Source organism: Myotis nattereri, assembly GCF_964212035.1.
Source record: "Myotis nattereri genome assembly, chromosome: 1".
Lineage (NCBI taxonomy): Eukaryota > Metazoa > Chordata > Mammalia > Chiroptera > Vespertilionidae > Myotis > Myotis nattereri.
The window spans coordinates 155221957-155238924 of NC_138075.1; the positions used below are offsets into that span (position 1 = coordinate 155221957).

At 42.8% G+C, this 16968-nt stretch overlaps 1 protein-coding gene across 2 annotated transcripts in view; it reads right to left on the minus strand.

Annotated features, from left to right (window-relative positions):
* Positions 1-6245: 6245 nt before the first annotated feature.
* The window catches only part of PRKCQ (protein kinase C theta), a 136807-nt gene continuing 126084 nt past the window's right edge, over positions 6246-16968 (minus strand). For both annotated transcript variants that reach the window (XM_081089317.1, XM_081089316.1), the window contains exons 17-18: positions 10183-10311; positions 6246-9374 (exon numbers count right to left, since the gene is read on the minus strand). In XM_081089317.1, the coding sequence (XP_080945443.1) occupies positions 9219-9374; positions 10183-10311 (285 nt within the window). In that variant the 3' untranslated portion in view covers positions 6246-9218. The remainder of the gene's footprint in view (positions 9375-10182; positions 10312-16968) is intronic.

Genomic DNA, 16968 nt, shown 5'->3' on the forward strand with positions numbered 1-16968 from the left:
ATATATATATATATATATATCCTATATAATAAAAGGTTAATATGCAAATTGACCAAATGGCAGAATGACTGGTTGTTATGACATGCACTGACCACCAGGGGGCAGATGCTCAATGCAGAAGCTGCCCCCTGGTGGTCAGTGTGCTCCCACATGGGGAGCACTGCTCAGCCAGAAGCTGGGCTGACTGCTGGCAAGCACAGCAGCGATGGTGGGAGCCTCTCCTGCCTCTGCAGCAGTACTAAAGATGTCTAACTGACAGCTAAGGCCTAAGCCATCAGTCGGACATTTCCTAAGGGCTCTCAGACTTCAAGAGGGCGCAGGCCAGGTTGAAGGACCCCCTGAGTGCATGAATTTTGTGCACTGGGCCTCGTGTATGTGTGTGTGTGTGTGTGTGTGTGTGTGTGTGTGCGTGTGTGTGCGTATCCTTGTATCCTATCTAATAATAGACAAACATGGTAATTAACCATACCTCCGACATCCTTCCCATTGGCTAATCAGGGTGATATGCAAATTAACTGCCAACCAAGATGGCGGCCGGCAGCCAGGCAGCTGAAGCGAACAGGAGGCTTGCTTGCTCCAGTGAAGGAGGAAGCCAAGGTTCCCCGCCTGCCTTGCAGGCCTCTGAGCTTGCACTCTAAGAAACAATGTTGCAATTATAGAAGCTAAACAAACCCTAGATTCCTGCTTTCAACAGCCGAGGCCTCAAGCTGGAGCCGGCCTCAGAGCTAAAGCTGGCTCTCAGCTCCAGTGATAGCCATAGAAGGTAAATAAATCCCAGAATAAAAAAAAAGAAAAAAAGAAGAGGTTGAGAGCTTCAGTCACCCGCCAGCCTGAAAATGGCCCTCAGCCCCTCACCCAGGCTGGCCAGGCACCCCAGTGGGGACCCCCACCCTGAAGCAACAAGATGGCAGCTAATTTGCATACTGAAGGCCGGCGGCAGCGGGCAAGGCTATCCGTGGTCCAGGACCGGATCTGTGACCCTGCCGGGTGGGGGGCAGCGTGGGAGGCTGTCCGCGGTCTGGGACCTGGATCTGTGACCCTGTTGGGCAGGGGGGCAGTGCTTGAGGACCTTGACACGGATCTGTGACGCTGCTGGGCGGGGGGCAGCACTTGAGGCTGTCCGCGGTCCCGGGACCCGGATCCATGACCCTTCCTGGAGGGGCGGCAGCTCACACAGGGGTGGATCGGCCGGGGTTGGGCAGGGCAGGACGCCTGGCTTCCGCCCAGCCCCAGTCACTCTGGTCAAGTGAGCAGCGCAGAGAGCCTCTGGACAGGGGAGGCAGGCCGACAGAGGGCGGCCTGTACTCCCCACATGGCGGTGGTGACAGCTGTGAGCGCGCCAAGCGGAGCCTTCAGGCTGAGCTGAAGTAGCGCCTGCAGGCCATCAGCACCCAGGAGTGGCTGCGCAAGATCCGCCTCCTGGCCCAGAAGGTGCAGGATCGCAGGGACAGCCACCATGGTGGGCCAGACTGAAGTCCTCCTGGCCACACCACGGGGGTTTGCGGATCTGCAAAGCCAGAGGTCTCCGGTGTGCACATCCCCCCTGGCATGCGAACATCCCCCAGCACACTGTCACCCTCCCACTTCTGCAACAGCTGCAAACCAAAGCGTGTACAAGTTCCCCCCCGCCTCTCCACTGCACTTCCATTAACCCAGAATGCCTAACACCCCCACAGGATGTGCACACATCCTCTCTGATGCGCTCACGTCCTTTGGAGAGTGTCTGGGTGTTCTGGATGCTGAGGGTGGGCGCCTGTGAGATGACAGTGAGAGGGCGGAGTGGTGATGCCCTGTTCCCAAGGAGGCCAGTGCAGCTACGAGATCACCTCTGGGGGTTTAATGCAGGTGCTGAGGCAGGAGCAGGTGCAGACAGACACACCAGGTGGGCACAGGCGGCCCTCGCTGAGGTGCCTTCGATCAGTGTTCAAGATCAAGAACCCAGAGGCTGAGAGGAATTCCGTCCTCTCAGTGAAACAGTGGGATAGTCAGGGCGACTGTAGAGAAGGAATGTGCACTTTGGGTGCCAGCACCCATGAGCGAAGGCTGCCCTGACTGAGCCTTGCTTGCTTGGGGCCTAGTGCACTCCTGCCAGGCAGCGGGTGACAGGACGTGTTTTTTGGAATTAATGAGAGAAAACGTTGATTCTCCTGCTGCCCACGAAGGTGGAAAGTGAAGTGGGGAGACATGTGGGGAGTGAGCGAGGTTCCCTGTCTGGGGGTTCCAAATCTGCTGTTGGTTTCTTTCACTGCTGACTAGAGATATACAGGATGTCCCCCCAAAATGTATACACACTTTGAATACCTACTAATTCCAATGGTTTTAAGCATAAGAAAGAAACAACGGAGCTGTTATTTGTTAAAAGTGTGGGCACAAATAAGCAGTTGGACATTCCCTGAGGGGTCTCAGATTGGAGAGGGTGAAGGCTAGACTGAGGGGCCCCTTTACCCCCTACCCCAGTGCATGAATTTTGTGCACTGGGCTACTAGTATATATATATTTATATATCTCCACACGCTGATGGCATAGGCCCTGCTTGCACCCACTGATGGTACTGAGCGATTGGGGCCAGTGCCAGCAGTGGGTGCAAGCGGAGATTGCTGCTGCTCGCACCTGCTGACAGCGCCGAGTGATCAGAAGGTGCCGGCAGCAGGTGCGAGTGGGGCCAGCACTGGCAGCAGGTGCGAGCGCCTGGCGGGACTGCGGAGTGCAGGATCAAAGAATTTTCAGTAACCACCAGAGGCTCACCTCAATGACAGTGACCAGTGCACCACCTTGGTCTGGTGCCCCCACTCACCTCCTCCAACATTCCACCACAGCCAATGCCTGCCATGTTCTGTGCGTGTCTCCTGGTTGTCAGTGTACGTCATAGTGACTGGTTGTTCGGTTGTTCCACTGTTCGGTCTATTTGCATATTAGGGTTTTATATATATAGATATATAATATTTTCTTCATCCATTTATCCATTTATGGGCATTTAGGTTGTTTCCATACCTAAGGCATTGTGAGTAATGCTGCAGTGAGCATAGGGATGCATTTCAAATGAGTGTTTTGGATATTTTTTGGATTAATACCCAGAAGTGGGATTGTTGGGTTACATGGTATTGTTTTTAATTTTTTGAGGCACCTCCATATTGTTTTCCATAATAGCTGTACCAGTTTACTTGCCTACCAAAGTGCAAGGGTTCCTTTTTCTCAACATCTTTGCCACCACTTATTTCTTGACTTTTTGATAATAGCCATTCTAAGAGGTGTGAAGTGGTATCTCATTGCTAATGTCCTACATGTAGAAAAATGATCCTGTATGTAGAAAAATTTGAGTGGATCTTCACTCCAGAAAATTTGGTTACAGGTGGATAGAAAACTTTTATTTTTATTAAAAATATTTTTTTCATTTACACCTCTGGTGCTTAAGCTTTGAGAATTTTGTTATGCTTTTTTTAAAAAAGTAATCTTTATTGTTGAAATTATTACAGTGGTCCCTCTTTTTCCCCCCATAACTCCCCTCCACCCAGTTCCCACCCCACCCTAGGCCCTCACGGTCCTATTGTCCGTGTCCATAGGTAATGCATACATGCATATAAGATCTTTGTCTAATCTCTTCGTGCACCCCCCATACTCCTTCCCTCTGAGAATTGTCAGTCCGTTCCATTTCCATGCCCCTGATTCTATTCCATTCACCAGTTTACTTTGTTCATCAGAATTTTTATTCATTTGATTTTTAGATTCAATTGTTGATAGATATGTATTTGTTGCCATTTTGTTGTTCATATTTTTTTTTTTTTTTACTTTTTTCTTCTTCTTCCTCTTCTTAAAGAATACCCTTCAGCATTTCATATAGTATTGGCTTGGTGGTGATGAACTCCTTTAGCTTTTTTTTTTTTTGTCTGTGAAGCTCTTTATCTGACCTTTAACTCTAAATGATAGCTTTGCTGGGTAGAGTAATCTTGGCTGTAGGTTCTTGCTACTCATCACTTTGTTTTTTTTTTTTTTTTTTTTTTTTAAATATATTTTATTGATTTTTTACAGAGAGGAAGGGAGAGAGATAGAGAGTCAGAAACATCGATGGGAGAGAAACATCGATCAGCCGCCTCCTGCACATCTCCCACTAGGGATGTGCCCGCAACCCAGGTACATGCCCTTGACCGGAATCGAACCCGGGACCTTTCAGTCCGCAGGCCGACGCTCTATCCACTGAGCCAAACCGGTTTCGGCATCACTTTGAATATTTCTTGCCACTCTCTTCTGGCCTGCATACTAGTAGTTTCTGTTGAGAAATCAGCTGACAGTTGTATGGGCACTCTCTTGTAGGTAACTAACTGCTTTTCTCTTGCTGCTGTTAAGATTCTGTCTTTGTCTTTTGCCCTTGGCATTTTAATTATGATGTGTCTTGGTGTGGTCCTCTTTGGGTTCCTCTTGTTTGGGGTTCTCTTTGTTTGTTTTATTGGCATAATTTCAGTGGCTCCACTGTGACTATGGAAATGACATTCAAACACTTTATCCAAATATTTGCAGCACTGGAAAGCTAGCTCTAATGGGCTTTTCTATCTTTTCTCTTCTGTTACTACATGGGCTTCCCCTAGTCCATTGGTTTGCTTACTGTCTGCTGAAGGCCAAGTCCCATGTGTGCAGTGGGAGGTTGTCACTAGGACAAGACCAGCTAATTCTGACTCAGACAAATCCACCACCTTGCCTTGAAGACAGTAGGTGGAAACAGCAAGATTAACCCTAAAGGCAGCTCAAGGGACCTTCTCAAGGAACACTGACATAACTTAAGAAAAATGTTCTTGGTGTGTGGGAGAGAAACATGTGGATAAAATCATCATGTTTCTTTCAACTTCAGTTGTCAAACTTTGGCTGGTGTTTTGAGTAGCACTCCTCTTACGTGGACTAGGGAGGAGAGAGGAAAATTTGCAGAGTTCTTTGGGAGATCCTGAAGACAAGCCAGGTACTTCCAGTACATAGGTGCACATTAAATATTTATTGAGTGATTTTCTGATTGGAGAGCAAAAAATTGTCTAATGAATAACAGGTTGCCTGAATGGTTTTCTGGCCTCTTATTACAATGTTTTAGAAGGAAGCACAAGAGTATGCCCTTTATATAGAATATTAGAATTATTTTTATTCAGGTTGTCTTTAGGATCAACTCTAACTTTATGACATCTTCACAGACCTTTTTTCCAAATAAGGCCCCATTCACAGGTGCCTGGTGGTCATATCTTGTGCGGGACCACCATTCAAACACTACACAGTGCACTCATTTATTGACTTACTTTCCCCAAATTCTCTTAAGCACTAATATACAGAGGAATTGTGGGAAATATGAAGATGAATTGTACAGGTATCCTGCCTCAGGGGATGCAGCCTACAAAGAGAGTCAAAGCATACTCTTTTACAACTGGATAGAAAATGGTGAGTGCCACGAGAAATGCACAGAGAAATGCAATAAGATGGGACTTTAGAGAAGTGAGAAGGAGATACACCAACTCAAGGGGGGGACAATGAGGAGAGGGGGGATACCTCAAGACAGACCCATCAACTGAACTGGATCTCGAGAGATAGGAAGACATTGAACATGTAGGGATGGGCATTAGAGGCAGAAAAACTAGCATCTTGGGGAGGCCAAGAGGTGGTAAACAATGGGTGTAGAGAGGCAGTGCTAAGAAATTCAGATTGCCTGGAGCACAGGTGAGTGAAAAGTAGAAATAAGAGGTAAAGGTGGAGAGGTTGTCTGGGGATGAATGGGTGGTCTTAAATGGGTTATGGTCAGTGAAGATTACACAGGGTTTTGAACATGAGTGTGATGGAATAAAACCTTTGATTTGTGAAGATAACATTTCTATATTTCATAAATAATAATTATTTTAAGCTAAAGACATTTAAGATTCAATAGATACAGGAAAAGGACTTCTTGCGTTTTTTTCTTATCAGACTACAAGCCAAAACTTCAGAGAAACGAGGACCACCATAAATTCCTTCTTTGGTGTGGGTCTGTTCCCAGGAGTGAGACCAAGGGTAAACCTACTTCCTGTAAATCCCGTCTCTGAAGGAGCTTTATGGCCCTGAGAAAGATGGAAAGACCATTCAAACATTATCAAAAACTTTATCTCCTGTTTGTCCTTCTGAAAACCCATTTGTCTTTCCTAAATAAACCTATTTGTTCTTCCCATAGAAGCATTTTTCTTTTCCTTTTTTCATGCTAAGTTAGGTATTTCAGGCCTCAATTCTTTTTTTTTTTTATTGCTTAAAGTAATACAAAGGGTATTACATATGTGTCCATTTTCCCCCCCTCCCCCCAGCCCTAGACAGTCCCCTAGCCTCCCCTATCCCCCAGTGTCTTATGTCCATTGATTATGCTTATATGCATGCATACAAGTCCTTTGGTTGATTTATTACCCCCCTACCTCCTGTCCCCCAACCCTCCCCGGCCTTCCCGCTGCAGTTTGACAATCTGTTTGAGGCAGCTCTGCCTCTGTATCTATTATTGTTCAAAAGTTTATAATGGTCTCTATTATCCATGAATTAGTGAGATCATGTGGTATTTTTCCTTCATTGACTGGCTTATTTCACTTAGCATAATGCTCTCCAGATCCATCCATGCCGTGGCAAATGGTAAGAGTTCCTTCCTTTTTAGAGCAGCATAGTATTCCATCATGTAGATGTACCACAGTTTTCTAATCCATTCATCTACTGATGGGCACTTAGGCTGTTTCCAGATCTTAGCTATGGTGAATTGTGCTGCTATGAACATAGGGGTGCATATATCCTTTCTGATTGGTGTTTCTGGCTTCTTGGGATATATTCCTAGAAGTGGGATCACAGGGTCAAATGGGAGTCCCATTTTCAGTTTTTTGAGGAAACTCCATACTGTCTTCCATAGTGGTTGCACCAGTCTGCATTCCCACCAACAGTGCACAAGTGTTTCTTTTTCTCCACATCCTCTCCAGCACCTGTCGTTTGTTGATTTGTTGATGATAGCCAGTCTGACAGGTGTGAGATGGTACCTCATTGTTGTTTTGATTTGCATCTCTCGGATGATTAGTGACTTTGAGCATGTTTTCATATGTCTCTTAGGCCTCAATTCTAACCAGTCCCTTGCGTGACTCATCACTGAGCACTCCCACCTGTATGTGCACTGGATGTGTAAATAACATCATACCTCTCTTGCTAATATGTCTTTTGTCAGTTTAATTTGCAAGCTCCAGGAATTTAATATAAGAGAGTAGAGGAAAATTACTTTTACCTAAAAGTTTATAATATAGGTTGTATATGTGAATTAAAATGGAGAGACAGACTTAAGATGGGGAGATTTGACCCAGGCATGATTAGTAGGAAAGAAAGTAGAGATGAGTAATGTACTTCGGAGAGATTGCAGAAGCAGAATCATAATAATTTCATTAAAAAATGAGAGAGGGGACAGTCAACCAGTCAATAATGACTGAGGTTCTGAGCCTGGATGACTGGGCCTGTGTTGGTGCCATTCACAGAAATAGGAAATGCATTAGAGATAAAGGTTGTAAGAACATAGAATAGTTAATGGAGCCTATTTGAAGCCTAGCAGAGAGGTTAGAGCTGAAGATGTGAATTTTGAGATTAATTGCATTGAGTGAGCCTTAAGATAGGAGGTGGAAGGAGAGAACCAAGGGAAGTGAAAGCAAGGAGGGGAGGGGGCATTGGAAGTGATTTGGGGGCAGGAGGAGGAAAAGGGGCTTGCCAATGAGGTAATCAAAGATGATGGGAATGGAAGAAGATGCTGTGTCAGAGTGTCCAAGGGGCTGAGATAAAAGAGAGGCTCTTTCCTGGTATAAAAAGCTGTAGAAAGGTTGATGAGGGCCTAGAACATTCCACAAGGACTGACAAGAAGGTAATCCTTCAAGAAAGCAGTGTCAGGAGAGAGAGGTTGGAGAGAAGTAGAGGCAACCGTGATTACCAGCCCTTCAAGGAATCTTGTGGTGAAGGGAAAGAGGAACAAAATACCAATGACTTAAGTGTTATCTGAGTTTCTTCTCCACTTTGGGATTTTTATTGATTCCTCAAATTTAAAATATCAACTCAATTCCAGCTATATCTTGATGATAGCCATGACAGAACCAAGTTTTTGCAGGGGCAGTAGAGAAACTATTAAGAGGCATCTCTCTTTCTTTCTTTTATTCCATGTTTACATATCCACCTCTTTGTCATTAAGTCACAACATTTTATCAAAATATACAAACAGCACAGATACTTAAAAATGTATAGCTAGTACTGTAATTTAACCAGATTGACTGCTACAATTAGCATGCATGGGTCTCTTGAGTGATGCTTAAAGAGAGACTTATCAGTCATCAATTCATCAGTAATGGTATAAGGGACTGCTTTTTTTCTCTTGGAAGAATTATATACTTCACTTCTTTACTTGTTATAATAAATGTGAGGATAGCAATGAGTGACTGCCACTGTACTGAAATCAACTAAGAATGGATGTATGGAAAGGTTTTATTGGCAGAAGTACCATGATTCTATTTTTGTTGGACTCTAAATTTAATATCTATGTTGAGAAGGTCACCAGAGTAAGCGTTCTATTAAAACTTTCCATATCAGTGATATGAGCTCTTCCCACTTTCCATTTTCCTCTTTCCTGTGTATTTCATGGCTAATCAGAATGATGGATTTGTAAATCTCAAGTTACAAGCTATGTTTATTGTGAAGGATTCCCATAAAAACTTATTCAGGGCTTTCCCCCCTACCACTCACACACTTCCACAGGTGTACATAGAATAAAATGGGTTAGTGACTACTTGTCTGCACCTGAATGAAATCCATTACTACACCAGGCAACGTGCTGTTTTAGTCTTGAGACATTTGTTCTCACTTTGCTCCTTGAGTCATCAAGTATTTCATTGATCAGCAGTTGGTGCACAAGTGAAGAGCCATCATTTAGAGCAGAATTAAGTTTTCACATATTTCCCAATGCGAAGAACCATCTTTCAAGTAAATAACTATGGTTAGTCATGACCTAACTTCAAGAATAGCTGTGGAAGATCAGAGAAACCAAAGGTGGTGTCATTAGTGAAGTTGAGTTGGTTTCTGCTACAGATGCAAAGTCAGTGGGGAGCTGAAAGGCCTCAGCCTTTGTTGTTGAGTGTTTCTTTTCTTTCCCAAGTTGAAAAGGAACCCAAGGAGTGTCACTCGAACCAGTTCCAGAGAGAAGGAAAATTCCTCTGTGTGTCTGAAGATGGGATTCAGGATATCAGCGTCTCCATCCCCGGGTTAATGAAAGAAAAGTTTCTGAACATGTTCTGGTCCATACTGTTGATCAGTGCTCTGTCCGCGAATGACAGCCGGGGTTTCTCATTTAAGAATTCCTTGTCAAAATTGCTGCAGTCATATGGTGATTTCTTGATCAGAGTTTGGCAGGGGGTGGGGGGGGGGAGGGCGGGGGAGAGAAAAAGGGAAGAAAATCAGCCACTAAATCAATTATCTCTACTTTTGATAATCTTAGAAAGCTGAATTATAACCTGTGTATGAAAGTGTTGATGTTTGCAGATAAACTAAACTGAAATAATACAGATGATCATATGTGGTTTTTGTTGCACATCTCTAATATCCTGACTCATCAATTCAGCAATAGTATAATTAAATTCATATAAAGGAATTCCATAGTAAACATTCAAATAGGATCTAATGTTTCTAGCTAATAGTTTACATGAAGCAGAATTGGCCACCTTTGAAAAAAAGGGTGAGCCCAAATTTGACCTCTGTCCTTATAATCTATAGGGAACAGTGGGTAGGGGTGTGGGCTGGGGGTTGGTGAGAGGTGGGAGAAGGAAGGAGTTTTGAGATTCTCTATTCCGGTTCTTTTATCAACATCCTTCACTGCTATTGGTTCTCCCACCCATGTTAATTTTATTATTAAACATCTTGGACTGTTTTCCAAGACAACCCAGATTGGGACAGGTTCTCCTCAAGCCACCTGGTCCATTTGGTGCCCATGAAAAAGATAGAGAATGTAATAACAAACACTTATTCATGAATTCTATTCAGTATGGTGTACAATTCAGCTTTCTAAGATTATCAAAAGTCACCCTTAAATAGGAGCATAACTGAGAGCCAGGCCCCTCCCACCCTCAAGGGGACAGGCAGGCAGCTTGGGAGTAGAAGGAGAATGGCTGGAACAGGTGGTCCCATCCCCTGGTGTCTCCTTACCACTTTAGGCCTGAATGGTGGGTCAATCTCCTTTTTTTCAAGCTCTTCCCAATTGATCTCCCGAAACAAAGGGTGCTGGCGGATGTCTCCCCTCACTCCCAGCCTCTTTTCAGGTTCCCTCACAAAAAGCTGCAAAGGAGAAAAAAGGGAGCAGTTACTTCTTGAGGGATGAGCCAAGTAGCTTCAGATGGAGGTAGCATTTCTTAGTGTATGAGTCACACAAATTTGACTCTACAAAGATAAACGCCTGGCTTTTTGCCACTTGCTTTTCTAACCTTACTAGAGGCCTGATGCATGAAATTCATGCAAGAGTATGCCTTCGAAGCCCTGGCTGCCTCGCCCACTGGTTGTTTCAGAAGGTCATTCCGGAAGGTCGGTCCACCCCGGTCTAATTAGCTTTTTATTATATAAGATTTTTTTTTTTTTTTTTTTTTACTTACTGTTATCAACTGTTGACATGAGTAAACTGGCGGCAACACTCTCACTCGAACAAGCCTTCTGAATATTTTAGAGTATGAGATTTTGATTTCTTACTCCCTAGAAATGCTATTTTTTGAGTTGTATAGACCTGGTTTAAAACAGCTTTATCCTATGTTATTTATAGGACTTCTGGAAAGTTACAGGTGAGTTAGTTTCCTTACCTGTAAAGTGAATGAAGTGTTCTACTCCCAGGGCCATTCTGAGGGTTAAATAAAATAACAGCACCCACACCCACATACAACACACACACACACACACACACACACACACACACACACACACACACATGTGTATGTGTGTACTGATTTCTGGTCTGTAAAACCCAACAACATAGAGTAAGTGATAATTTCATTTGATTCCTTGTAAGGTTGTCCTCTGGGAATTACAGCCTTGCTATGCAGCTATAATGTAAATTAGTCCCTGACAGGTGGCTTTGGAGAAGGCAAATGATTATCGAGACTCAATCTTGAATCCTGCAAGTTTGCTGGGTGAGTAATCATTAAATCATCTTTTGTCATCTCTGACCTGTTACATAGACATTTTCCTCTTCTGTCCCCTCTCTTGTTACTTTCCTCTCTGAGGTCAAAATGAACATTGGCCAGGACAGGAAAGAAACCTGCAAACTCTTAAAACTTAAAACATGTCAAAGGCATTAAGGAATCCGAGAGTCCAGACTTGAAACTAAAAAAGTCACGTGTTTTCTTAGTCTCCGGAATAGTCATCACTCTCTTTTACATCAACTAGATGTTTATTTATAAAGTAACTGCTAGTTGGAGGGTGTCATAAAGAGGCTGTGGGTTTTAAACAGAACCATGATGGAATGCAGTATTTTCCATGAGATTCTGGCAGAACTTGACCTCCACTCATACTGAATTGCAGAGATCTCTTGTTTTTAGCAATTACAAGAATAGCCAGTCCATATGTTAAAGCACAGCTTTACTTGTGCTATCTTACTACTTGAAAAGCTTCACAGGCTTTACTCTACAAAAAAATAAATAAATAAATAAAAATAACATACTATAACAAAGTGAAAATTTCTTCTTCTTCTTCTTCTTCTTCTTCTTCTTCTTCTTCTTCTTCTTCTTCTTCTTCTCTCTCTCTCTCTCTCTCTCTCTCTCTCTCTCTCTCTCTCTCTAATGAGGAGAGTCTTTTTAGTAATCTAAGTGAAATGCCATGCAATCACCCCTGTGCATGCAGGTGGTCAGTCCTGGGCATGGTTCTAGCTTCCTTTCCTCTTGACATATGATGGCTGCTGAGGCCTCTCAGGGGAAACTTGAGTTCCAAAGCATCTCACTAGAAAGCCACTACATAGTGGAAATAACATGAAACTGTCATCTAAGAAGCTTACTACCCACAAGGCCTTGGGCAAGTTTTCTGAGTCTTAGTTTCCTGACTTGTAAAATGGAGGGTGAAGCAAGTCAATCTATACTCCTGTGAGTGCTAATGTCCTCTGAGCCCCCTGGGCGGGCATTCCAGGCTCTCTGTAGTCAAATGCCAACACATGTCCTTCAGTTCCCATTATAACGCACTCTGGTGTTCAGACATGTCTACTTATGGATATGCCACCTGCCTTTCCTACTTCTGTCTCTTGCTAATGACATTACCATCTTGCAAGAAGACACCTCTTCCCACATTCTGTTCCAATTTCCCTTTCCTCATCTTTAAATCCTGACCCACCTCTCAGGGTTCAGCTTGTACCCCCTCTTCTTTGTGAAGCTTTCATTGATCACCTCTACTTATAGTGAGTTCTCCCTCCTTTTCAAGTCATATCCATTGTCACATGGTTAATGAGAGTCAGGCATTGTGCTAGATGCCTTAGCTATATTATCCTGACCTTAAAAACAGATGTTAAAAGCAGATATTGTTATGTGAGAAAACTCAAGATCACAAGTCCAGCCAGTGATAGAGCCTAAATTATCAACAGCCCATTCCTACTTCGGGTATTGGATAGTCTTCCTGTGTACTCCACAGAATGTCTTCCTTCCATTAGAGAATTAGCTACACACACACACACACACACACACACACACACACACACACACACGCCTATCTTTCCTACTAGAGTGTAAGCTCTGGAGGGCAGACACCATTTATGTTTCTATTTCTTACAGAATCAAACACAGTGCCATGCACAAAGTATATGGTCAGTAAATGCTTGTTGAATAAGTGAGTAAGCTGTCTTTCTTCTTTATTTATTTGCAAATTGTGTCTTCAGTCCTCTTCTGTTAGACCAGTGACTGCAAACCTTTTGAGCTCAGCGTGTCAGCATTTTGAAAAACCCTAACTTAACTCTGGTGCCGTGTCACATATAGAAATTTTTTGATATTTGCAACCATAGTAAAACAAATACTTACATTTTTGATATTTATTTTATATATTTAAATGCCATTTAACAAAGAAAAATCAATCAAAAAAATGAGTTTGCGTGTCACCTCTGATACGCGTGTCATAGGTTCGCCATCACCGTGTTAGACTCTTGTTTTCAACATGTAGGACAGTTTATAAAAAAGGCACAAAGTTCACAGTAAGACACATTTTTCTGTAGATTCAAATACCAGTGTGAGTCACCAGATGGAAAAGCAGATTGATTTTTTAAAAGCAGAGGGAATAAGTGACTTGGCTTTTTATATCTTCCCTTGAAAAGATCATAATAAATTATTGACCTCCACTTCTTAAGGACATTTTGATGAAACAAGATTAGAGAGAGGATGCAAGTGCCTCAAGAAAAGGGCGAACACTAGCTCACGTTGTTATAATTAAATGCTTCAGCGAATTAAGTTAGAAGTAACTGCCGGAGGCCAAGTGTGTACCATACTAGGTTTTCCATTAGATTTTTCTAGTAACATGTGGCATTTGTACCAAGAGGATCATGAGCCTGTTATATGTACCTGTGTAATTAAAAAAAATTTTTTTAAAGATAAAATGTATAATGAGAATATAATATGATCTCCAGTTTCAAGACTCAAAATTCTGCCCAGCTGGTGTGACTCAGTGGTTAAGTGTTGACCTATGAACCAGGAGGTCAAGGTAGGGAGAGTGCAAGAGGCAGCCAATCAATGCTTCTCTTTCATCATTGATGTTTCTATCTCTCTCTCCCTCTTCCTGCCTCTCTGAAATCAATAAAATCTTTTTTAAAAAACGTAAAAAAAGAGTCAAAATTCTTTCTAGTTTTGCACACAAGAGTAAATTACTATCTTTTCTGCCCTGCAATAAGTCACCTCCTCTTGCTCCAAGGTCCTGAAGATAACTGTGTCTGTGGCAAGGAATTTGAATTGAGGGAATAAATGTTCATGTAGTAATACTTGCTTTTGTTCACAAAAGCTGTCAAAAGTGTGGTTTACATTGATAGAAAATAGCACACTGTTTACATAAGTGGCCAGGATGTAGCGAGAGTTTGTTTAAATTCAGCTATTTAGGCGAAAAAGCAGTGCTGGGCTGCCAAGGATGGCCCACCCCGTGCTTAGCACCTGTCACTGGAATCTTCTCTTCCTCTTTGTCCACTCCTCTGATATATCTTTTACAAAAGGGAGAGGCATTCTGTTTGAGATAATTAGTTTTCCATTATTTTCCAAACAAATGGACCGGACATCCTGGATGAATAAATGGGGAAGAAAGAGACATGTCTTTGGCAATGGTCCACTGTGCTGCAGCGTCCCAGCTGCAGTTCTTAATGGAGTGCAGCCTCCCTCCTTGTGCAGTTGCTCCCCGTGTTACACACCCCCATGTGCTATGAGGGCTAAAGGGGATAGAGTCTGGTGCTGACACTGCCACTGTGACAGATGCCATTAGATGCTTCTTTGTTCAGCTTTTCCAGAAGACCTACTGCTCCTGGGTTTCACAACATTAGGCAAACTCCCTAGAGGAAGTTTCTCAGAAATATTACCTTTGGTTTTTGCAAAAGTCAGGCCAATTGTTAAAAGATGGGCAAGAGCTACCTTCCCCCTGGAGCAAGGGCATGGGATTTTCATTAACGCCTGAGGGAAAGAATAAGCCCAAACTCTAACACATGGGTTTAAATACTCTTGCAACAGCAGTCCTTTTTCTTCCCTTCTTTATCCTCGTCTTGGTTTCTGCTTTATTAAACCACATTTACTTTCTACTCTAGCTGCAAGTCTTTTTCTTGCTACTGAAACTCTGCAGATTTTTTTTTTTTTTTGTATTTGTTGGCATTTAGCCTTAGATTTTGATTTTAAACTTTTTATTTTGAAATAATTACAGTATCTTAGTATGGTTGGACTACTATAACAAAATGCCATAAACTGTGTGGCTTAACCAACAGACATTTATTTCTCACTAGAGGCCTGGTGCACAATATTTATACATTCAGGGAGGTCCCTTAGCCCGGCCTGCACTTTCTCACAGTCTGGGAGCCTTTGGGGGATGTCCAACTGATGGCCTAGGCCTAAGCAGGCAGTCGGACATCCTTAGTGCTGCCACGGAGGTGGGAGAGGCTCCCACCATCACCGCTGAGCTCTCCAGCTGTGAGCCCGGCTTCTGGCTGAACGGTGCTTCCCCTGTGGGAGTGCACTGACCACCAGGGGGAAGCTCCTGCATTGAGAGTCTGCCCCCTGGTGGTCAGTGCATGTCATAGTGACTAGTTGTTCCACCCTTCGGTCGATTTGCATATTAGCCTTTTATTATATAGGATAATTCTGGAGTGTGGAAGTTCAAGATCAAGGTGTCAGCATAGTCAGTTTCTGATAAGGGCTCTCTTCCTGACTTATAGAAGGCCACCTTCTTGCTGTGTGATAACCTGACCTTTCTTTGGTGCATGCACTTGAGAGGGGAAGATCTCCTTTGCTCCTTTTATAAGGGCATTAATGCCATCGTGGAGGTCCCACCCCCATAATATAATCAATACCTAATTACCTACCTCTTATAACCATCATACTGGGGGATTAGGGCTTAAACTTATGAATTGTAGGGGTCACATTAAGTATATATATATAGATTCACAGGGTGTTAAAATATAGTTAAAAAAAGATGTTCTGTGGACCCTTCACCTAGTTTCCCCTAATGTTTGCATCTTACATGATTATAGCACAATATCAAGACTAGGAAACACACATTGATGCAATATGGTATAGTATGTCTAGTTCTATGTCATTTTATCACAAGTGTAGATCTGGGTAACCACCACAGCGAACAAGATACCGAACTGTCCCATCAACACAAAGCTCTACCTTGGGATATCCCTTTATAGTCAATCCCCTGCCTCCACTATCCCCAACACTAATCTGATTTCCATTTCTATAATGTTGCCCTTTCAAGGATGTTACATACATGGACTGATATAGTATGCAAGCTTTTGAGATTGGCTTTTTTTCAGTCAGTTTAATGCCCTTGAAATCCATCCAAGTTGTTTTATATATCAACAGTAGTTCATTCTTTTTTAAAAAATATTTTTTTTATTGATTTCAGAGAAGAAGGGAGAGGGAGAGATAGAAACATCAGTGATGAGAGAGCATCAATGATTGGCTGCCTCCTGTATGTCCCCCACTGGTATTGAGCCAGGTTAAGTCCTTCACAAAGCCCAATGTCAAATAAATGTGGCGACTGTAATAACATTTGAACTTGTCTTTATGTAAAGAAAATTGCTTGCATTATAATCTTGCTCTTATTTTTACCATCTTTTAAAAAAATTGGTTGATTTTGAAATCAGTTTTCATTTTATATGTGTTTTGTTCAGCCGTTAAAAGTGAATTTAATTGGTTGTTTGAGGAGCTTTCTAAGTTTACTACTGTTTGGATCACAGTCGGAAACAGTGAAAGCTGAGTTGCACTGGCTCAGACTTTTAAACACCACCAGCCTTGGAAGGTGTTGGGGGTGAGGAGGATGTTACTGGGCTTTGTCAGCACTTCAGATTCCACATCTTGATTCCTCAAGGAGAACTCAGGAGTGACCTCAACATTTCAAATACCTTAGACAAGCTGTCAGCTGTGTGAGAGAGGTAGGAGTGTTGCCCTTTAAATTTAATTCCCATGGTTCTTCATGAGGAAAAAGGTAGACTAGTGAAAAGAGATGGGTCTGGTAATCTTTTTCTAAGTTTACATTTAAAATTCACTGATAACTCCTATGTTGAAAGATCTTGTCCTATTTCCCTTTTCAATATAGGAAGAACAAGGCTAAAATTATTTCCTTAAATGATTTTTTAAAAAAATTTATTTTTATTGATTTCAGAGAGGAAGGGAGAAGGAGAAGGAGATAGAAACATCAATGATGAGAGAGAAGCCTACTGGGGATTGAGCCCGCAACCTGGACATGTGCCCTTGACTGGAATTGAACCCAAGACCCTTCAGTCCGCAG